Genomic DNA, 8,515 nt, shown 5'->3' with positions numbered 1-8,515 from the left:
GGTTGATCTGTGAATAGGTTGTAAGGGGAACACTTATTTTTTGCTTCTTGGGTGCAAGGTCTATTTTTGCTTTTGGGTTAGATTAGATGAACACTCAGGTTGATAGTTGAGACATTTGGTAATTTGGAAAAGGGAGTCCAAGGATGAGGCTTAGGGTAGTGCTCAGGGATGATAGGTACACTTGAGTTTGTCAGATGGGTACAACTGGGCCTGTGAGGTTTTAGGATGGGTAAACTGGGTCTATCTAATGAATACAACTGGTTTGTCTAATGGGTATAGCTAGATCTGTCTAGCGGGTGAGAAGGTTTGCACGTGGGTGCCTATTTTCTAGATTATGGTGCAATATCTGGCTTTGCTCTGACTTAACCAATTATGAAATGGTTTGTGTTTCCGAGTGGATTGAGGTGCTTTCAGGAAAGGCCGTGTATCGAAGATCGGTATAGCTGAGTCTGTTAAATTTTTTGGAATGGGTTCAGCTAGTTCTATCTAGTGGTTAAGATGGTTTGCATGTGGGTGCTTGTCTTTTATGTTCTGTGCAAGGTCTGGTTTTGCTTCAGGTAATCGATTTTGAAATGGTTTAGGTTTTTGATCTGGCTGACATGCCTTTTGGAAAGGCTAGGTGTTGAAGGTAGGTACAATTGAGTCTTTCTGATCTTAGTGGGTTTTCGATTTAGCAGGCTGCCCTAACTTTTGCCTAAGCTGCTTTTTTGGGTTTTCGACTTAGTAGGCTAACACCGATTTTTCCTAAGCCACTTACCCTTACAGGTTTTCAACTTAGCCCCTTTTTATCTTATTTTTGCCTAAACCGCTCTTTGCAGGTTTTCAATTCAGCTTTTGATTGATTTTTTTTTCTTCTTATTTTTTTAGTTGGCACAGAAAATCTAAATTTTCATAGAAACAGGGGCAAATTTTTTTTTTTTGTTATTGTGACCGCACCCACAGGTTGGGCTAACTACATATCTCGTACTTTATTGAACATATTTCTGAGAGTCAGGTCACCGTAGTTTGGTTTTACAATGACATAATGGGCAATATTTCTAGTGCCAATGCTTGAATGCGTGCACACAAAGTATCTTTTGAGTTGATCAAAGTTGCATGGATTGGTGAATTCGTTGCCATCTATATTAGACAAGATGACACCACCTCCGGAGAGAATCTTCTTCAATAAGTAGGGGCCTGCCCAGTTTGGCCTGAATTTACCCCAAGGATCCTATACAGGAGCTCTAATTTCCTTGAGTACTAGACAACCTTCTTCTATTTTTCAATCTTGAATTCTTCTGTTGAAGTGTTTAGCTATTCTCTACTGGTAGCTCTGAATCCAATTAAGAGGCTTTAGTCTTTTCTCATCAATAGCATTCAAGTCGTTGTGGTAATTCTAAGCCCACTCTGCTTCGAGCAGCTAGCTTTCTCTCATGATCCTGGTTGATCTGATTTGAACTTCAATAGGGAGGACTGCTTCCATCCCATATACGAGTGAGTAAGGTGTCGCCCCGGTTGGCGTTCTAATGGAGGTTCTATATCAACATAAAGAAAAAGGCATATGTTCATGCCAATTTTTATGATTGTGAATCATCTTTTGGAGGATATTCTCAATGGACTTGTTGGCTGCTTCCATCGCTCCATTAATCTGGGGCCTTTATGGTGAAGATCGATAGTGCTGAATCTTGTGCTTTGTCATTAGGGTGGAGACGTCTTTCTGGAAGTGAGAACCATTGTCTAATATGATCTTAAAAGGAACTCTATTTCTGCAGATAATGTTTGTCTGGATGAATTGAGCTACTTTCTTAGAATTCAGGACATGGTATGAGGTAGCTTCTAACCATTTGGTGAAATAGTCAGTGGCTACCAAAATATACTCATGCTGATTGGAAGATTTGGGGGTGATTCTGCCAATCACATCAATTCCCCAAGTTGCGAAGGGCCAAAGCGTAGCAACCGAGTGAAGTGCTATTGGGGGCAATTTTTAGAGCTTGGCATAAATCTGACACTTCTGACATTTCTAAATGAACTTGGCATAGTCTGATCGCATGGTGAGCCAGTACTAACCCTAATTGGTGATTTTATAGGCTAGAGCCATTCCATTCATGTGAGGGCCTTCTTCTCCGCCATGCACCCACTCCATTATCTGTTGAGTTTCTTCTTCAGTTATGCATCTGAGATGTGCCTAATTTCATGTTCGTTTGTACAAGATGCCATCTTTGCAGAGATAACCTTTGGATAGCTCCCGGAGAGTCCTTTTATCAGACTTAGAGGCACCCTCAGGGTACTCTTCCTTTTCTAACCAGTCTGAATATCCCAGAACCAAGGCTTGCCGTCAGTGAGCTGGAGACTGTAGCAATAGGCTGGCTGTTGATGAACTTGAATATTCAGAGGCTTGATGACCATATCAGTACTGGCATCAACCATGGAAGCAAGAGTAGCTAGTGCGTCGGCAAACTAATTCTTAGCCCGGGATAGGTAGTGGAATGATAGTTCTTCGAACAGTTGAGCCAGCTGATTTTAACGTCGAAGGTATGGGACCAAGCACTACTCCTTGATCTTCCATTTCTTTAGTGCTTGGGAGACTATCAGGGTAGAGTCCCCGTAAATTATTAAGCGTCTAATCTAAATACTCAAAATTGCTTCTAACCATGTGATACATGCTTCATATTTTGCCTCATTATTATTGACCTGAAATGCCAACTTGAACTGAAAGGTAGTTGCTCCCCATTTGGAGTTACTAAAATCATACCAGAGCTGCAACACTTATAGTTGGCAGCCCCATCAAAGTACATCTTCCACTGGTCTATTTGAATTGGGAGGATGTCTTCATTTGGAAACTTGATGTCCTCTATCTTGGCGTCATTAGGAGATGTAGCTAGGTGATTTGCTATCACACTACCTTTGACCGCCTTCTTTGCAATATACCTCAGGTCGAAAGCTGCAAAGATGGTGGCCCACTTAGCCATCTTATTGTCCAAAATTGGCCTCTCCATAAGGAATTTCAAGGGGCTCTGATCAGCGATGACATGAGTGGTGTAAGAGTAGAGGTAATGTTAGAGTTTAGTGCAAACCCATGCAAGGTAGGCAGATCTGTTCAATCTTACTGTACTTCAATCTTGTTTCTAGTATGCACTTACTTAGATAGTAAATGGCATTTTCTTTATGAGAATCAGGTGTTTCTTGTGCTAACATAGCCCTTATGGCTTCATCTCTTACTGATAGATAGAGGAGGAGTGGCTTTCCAGGCCTTGTAGGATGAAAAACCAGAGGATTAAATAGATATGCTTTGATCTGTTCAAAGGCTTTCTGAAACTGTTCATCCCAAGTCTTTGGGGCATCCTTTCTCAATTTCTTGAAGATCGATCCATAGGTGTCTGCTAACTATGAAACGAATCGGCTGATGTATTGAAGGTGGCCTAAGAACCCCCGAATCTCCTTGTCTGTCTTAGGAGGTTACATCTCTAAGATGGTTTTGGATTTTGATGGATAGATCTCAATCCCTCTTTTGGAGACCATGTAGCCCAAGAAGATACTAGATGAAGCTTCGAAGAGACACTTAATGCGATTAAGTTTCAGATTATACTGGCGGAGCCTGGAGAAGAATTGTTCAAGGGCAATTAACTAGCTTGATCCGTCCCTGGTGTGGACAACCATGTCATCAACATACACTTCTATGTTCTTATGCATAAGGTCATGAAAGATTGTGGTGGCCATCCTCTGATAAGTGGCATCGGCATTTTTCAGCCCAAATGGTATCATTCTATAATGAAAGGTACCCCATTTGGTGATGAATGAAGTCTTCGGCTTATCCAATGGATTGACTAGGATCTGATTATACCCTGCATATAAATTCATGACTGAAATCATATTAGATTCTGCCATTCGGTCAACAAGCAGGTCAATATGAGGTAAGGGGAAATCATCCTTGGGGCATGCCTTGTTCAAATCCCGATAGTCGACGCAAATTCTGATCTTGCTACCTTTCTTGGGGACCGGCACTATGTTGGCTAGCCACGTGGGGTAATCAATGGCTTCAGTAAAGTTATTTTCCAATAGCTTGGCTATTTCTTCTTTAATTCTAAGGGAAATCTTCGATTTCTGCCTTTGGCGCTTTTGCTTTAGTCGCTTGATGTGATCATATGTAGGGATCTTATGAACGACAATGCCAGGCTCTATACTGGTCATGTCACTAGTTGTCCATGCAAAGCAATTTGAATACTGCCTGCTGAGCTCTGTCAACTCCTGTTAACAATCACATTCATGCATAACAAATGTATGTTTTGGTTCATTTTCTGTGCAAATGTTTATTCTTTCTTTTGTTATTTTTATTTCCTTTTCTTTTTCATTTTCCATTTTGCCAACAATCTCATTCAGGGGCAGAGAGAGGGTAACAAGAAAACTGAAACTTTTCATTAGTGACAAAAGTGTTATGGTCGGCATCTACATTGAGTTCAATAAAAAGATCCCCTAATTCAGAAAGGGAAGACAAGGAAGACTCAAAAGACTCTAAATTGGACTCTGAACAAGACTTAGACTCAGGTTTTGCTTGTAACCCAGACTCAGTTCAGGTAGAAGAAGGGTAAACTGCTCTACGCGCTCCTCCAAGTACCAGTTCTGAAGGGGTGCTTGGATAGGCTGGATGAGGTTTGTAGAGTCTGCTTCCACTTGATTGGTGATCATGCATAGGAGAAAGAGGGATGTCTTCATATTGTCCTCCTAGTCTGTTTGGAGTTGAAAAGAGGCTCACAGTCTTCTACTGAGGGCTTGACATCAAAGAAAAGTTCAAAACTAGGGATTAGTCTTTTGGTCAAAGGACAATACCAAGGTTCTGGAAAGAAATAGTAGGGCTCAAATTCCCCCTCTTTGATAAAGTAGCCATTCAGGGTTTTAAAATATGGGTGCATCAGAGGGTCCCTTCTTTTACCTCTTATTCTCGCCAAACATTTGGCATCCTCCAACTCCTCTCGCTCTTCATCTATCGGTTTGAATCCAAGAGCAAAGGGAGGTTCAGTAATTGGATACTCGGTAAAGGAGGCCATACCTTGCTGGTTGTGGCCGAGTCCCATTCCTAGAAAATAACACATGGCTCTCAGTATGTTAGGCACCAGTGGGTTACTGTATGGATCAAAATCTATTGAAAAGATTTCTTTACCTGGTTCTGCTTCAATAAACTGAACTGAATTAAAGGAGAAGCAGGATAGAGGGTAAACTGCTAGTTCTGGCTAAATTTCTGAGAGTGAGGCCAAGGAAGAAATTTCAAATTTTCTCACCAGGTCCCCTTTAATTGTTACCACTACATTCTCATAGGGAATTTCAAATTTTGGTGTAGAGAGGATGTAACATCCCTTCCCAGTCCACCCGTGAACCCGAATGAACCGAGCCGAGACGCTACAATCTGGTTGAACCTATGTCCTGTCATGCTGATATCATCCTGTATGCTAAATATTATGTCATGCTGTTGCTTTATACATCATTTATCTACAGACATTTATTTAATATATACCAGACATTACACTATTTTCCAAAATGAAATGGGCCCAACTATGTGCCCTGTAAATGCCAAGTCTTTGATTTATTTAATTTTTATGGCTCAAACCGGGTTTTAGTTCGTTCCGACTTTACTCGACTCGCTAAATGCAATGACTCGATTCAGTAGGATGTCACAGAGTAGGCTACTGCTTTAGCCTTGTGGATACACGGCCTTCCCAGAAGGAGATTAAAATAAGTCGAGACATCCACCACCTGAAAGGGATAGTCATGACCATGGGCCCGATTGTCACCTCTAGATCAACCACGCCTAATACTTCACGCTTGGTGTTGTCATATGCCCTCACTATCTGATCGGATGATATAAAATCTTTAGCAGTTAGGCCTAGACAGCTGGCCACTTTCAGAGGGAAGACATTCAAAGCCTACCCGTTATCTACCAGAACCATAGGTACTGTCTTACCCCTGGCCTGGACTGTGATTTATAAAGCATGATTGTGATCTCCTCTAGCAAGGATCTCATGGTTAGAGAAATAGAGAGACAATGCTAAGGGGTTCCTTGTGATGGATGCCACCAAAGCTTCTGGGGTCATATCAACGAAAGTCGGACACTAATTTATAGCCTTTACCAGAGCTGGCGGTGCACATAGGAGGACTGAATCAACCCCCATACAGAGATATTAGCTTTAGTCTTCTTTAGTTGCTCCAAGACTAAGTTTTCAGGTTGGGGTTCAGAGCTAGAGCTGGGCATATCCTTGGCTAGGGTGGCTGGGTTGGGTAGAGCTTCTAGAAGAGGAGATGGGTATTGTCTCTTGCTCCGAGTAATGGCATTGATTTCCTCAAGTATGTCATTCAGGTCTATGATGCAGCATGAGTTGTCTAGGATGGGATGGATCAGAGAGACCAAGTAAGAATCTTGCTCTTAGTGAATCATGTGGATGTTATTTTGGTGATGAGGGAGAGGATTTGTGTTTATGTTTGGTCGGGGTCGAACTAGAAGTATTTGGCCACTTTCCACTAGGTCTTGAATCATGTGGCTCAAGGTCTTGCACTTATCAGTTTTGTGTCCAGGCCCTTCAGAGAAAAAGCAAAAGGATTTGAAATGCTTTGGGATGGGGTTAGGCAGAGGTTTCAGTTCCAAAGGCTATTTCAACTTATCATCCATAACTTTTTGGAAGATAAAGGAAAGAGGGACCCCTAGATATGGGAAGTTGCATCTGTCTACTCGAGCAACTAAGTCTTGGAGGTGGAGGGGGGAGGAAGTTGTCTTTGGCCGTTCAGGTTGGCCACCTCATTACCTTTCTGAGCGACGGGAGGAACTATATGATAGTTGACTTGGGGCTTCTTATATCTGGAGGAAGAAGCTTGATCCTCTTTAATCTAGCCTGACTGGATTAGGTCCTCAATCTTTGTGGTAGTAGCGATGAGGGGTCAGAAGTCCGGGAGGTACTGCATCCTTAAGTGATTCTGGTAAGAGGGGAGGAGATTTTTGACAATGATGTCAATCTATTCTTACTCGGAGGGACGGTTAAGCATCTAAGCTGCCTCTAGCTCCCTATTTGGTAGTCTCTAAATCCCTCGTAGTAATGTGAACCTCCACGTTGTAGTGGTACTGCTGGTTGAAGGCATTACAGATCTCATCCTAAGTTCTCTTCTTGGCATTGTCCAGGGTAGCAAACCAGTGGAGAAAAGCTCTAGTGAGAGACTGCTGGAACAACTAAGCAAGGAGCTCATTGTTTATACCAAGAGGAGTGAGGGCATCCATATACATCTTCATATGAGTCTTGGGGCAATTGGTGCCATCAAATTTATCAATGGTGGGCATCTTGAACTTGGCGGGCAGCCTGGCCTGTGGAAAGAGCTGGAGAGAATCAACATCGATAAGATCCTCATATTTCTTAATGCTCTTGAGGAACTTTTCAGAGGAGTCCATCTTCTCCATCATCTCCTTTATGTTAAGAGAGGTAGAGTCATCCCCTATTTGGCTCAAGGTAGCAGTGGCATTTGAAGTGGCCCCAATATCAGGAACCGACCCTCTAGTGGTCTGGTCATCGTTTAAGCAGTTGGTTGTTCATTAGATCCTCCAGTCTGATTCGGAGGGGCATTAACATTCTGGCTGGCAGTTATCAGAGTTCTTACTTCCCCCAAAATAGTCTCTCGTTGAGTGGTGATAGTATTCTGAAGGGAGTTGTTCTGTTCAGCTAGCATAGTCCGAAAGCGGGTCTCTTATTCCTGGAGCATTTCTTCCATAATAACCCTAAGATCAGTAGGTGAAGTCATCGATGTTGTTGTTCTCTAGAAGAAGCAAACAAAGGAGGTATCAGTCTACAGTTGTGGGTTAGGTTTCAAACACATGCACGGTTTAAGGTTTTGGTAACTTAGATCAGTGTTTGAGAATGCTTAAGGTGCTCAGATCAATGCTTAAGGCTTTTGGTACTTTGAGTAGTGCTTGGGTCGATGTTTGAGGCTTTTGTTAGGAGGAAAGCAATGTTCGAGCCAAGATTTGAGGGAATGACTCGGGCATTGCCCCTAGTTTAGGGGTTGTGAGTGCTTAGGTTTGATTTAAGGCTTTCTAGTAAATAAGGGTGCTTAGGTCGGTGTTCGAGGCTTTGGGATAGTGGAAAGCAATGTACGAGCCAAGATTTGAGGGCATGACTCGGGCATTGCCCCCAGTTTAGAAATTGTGAGTGCCTAGGTCTAATTTAAGGCTTTTTGGTAGATAAAGGTGCTCAAGTCAATGTTTGAGGCTTTTGGTAGGAGGAAAGCAATGCACGAGCCAAGATTTGAGTGCATGAATTGGGCATTGCCCCTAGTTTAGGAATTGTGAATACTTAGGTCTGATTTAAGGCTTTTTGGTACATAAAGGTGCTCAGGTCAATATTTGTGGCTTAAGATAGTGGAAAGCAATGCATGAGCCAAGATTTAAGGGCATGACTCAGGCATTGCCCCCTGTTTAAGCATTGTGAATGCTTAGGTCTGATTTAAGGTTTTCTGGTAAATAAGGGTGCTTAGGTCGGTGTTTGAGGCTTTGGGATTGATAAAGGTG

General features: G+C 42.4%; 1 protein-coding gene across 1 annotated transcript; it reads right to left on the bottom strand.

The window, feature by feature from the left end:
- Positions 1–3,603: 3,603 nt before the first annotated feature.
- Positions 3,604–5,048, bottom strand: LOC149492713 (uncharacterized). Its single transcript, XM_089715921.1, has 3 exons — positions 4,907–5,048; positions 4,592–4,698; positions 3,604–4,224 (listed from the first exon to the last, which is right to left on the bottom strand). The coding sequence occupies exons 1-3, from the start codon at positions 5,046–5,048 to the stop codon at positions 3,604–3,606; spliced, it is 870 nt and encodes a 289-aa protein (XP_089572047.1).
- Positions 5,049–8,515: the final 3,467 nt, after the last annotated feature.

This window comes from Jatropha curcas, chromosome 11 (genome assembly GCF_041381405.1).
Source record: "Jatropha curcas cultivar XTBG-Jc1 chromosome 11, XTBG_Jcur_1.0, whole genome shotgun sequence".
Taxonomy (NCBI): Eukaryota; Viridiplantae; Streptophyta; class Magnoliopsida; order Malpighiales; family Euphorbiaceae; genus Jatropha; species Jatropha curcas.
Note: the sequence above shows the minus strand (reverse complement) of the source record. Positions and strands in the feature narration are given on the sequence as shown.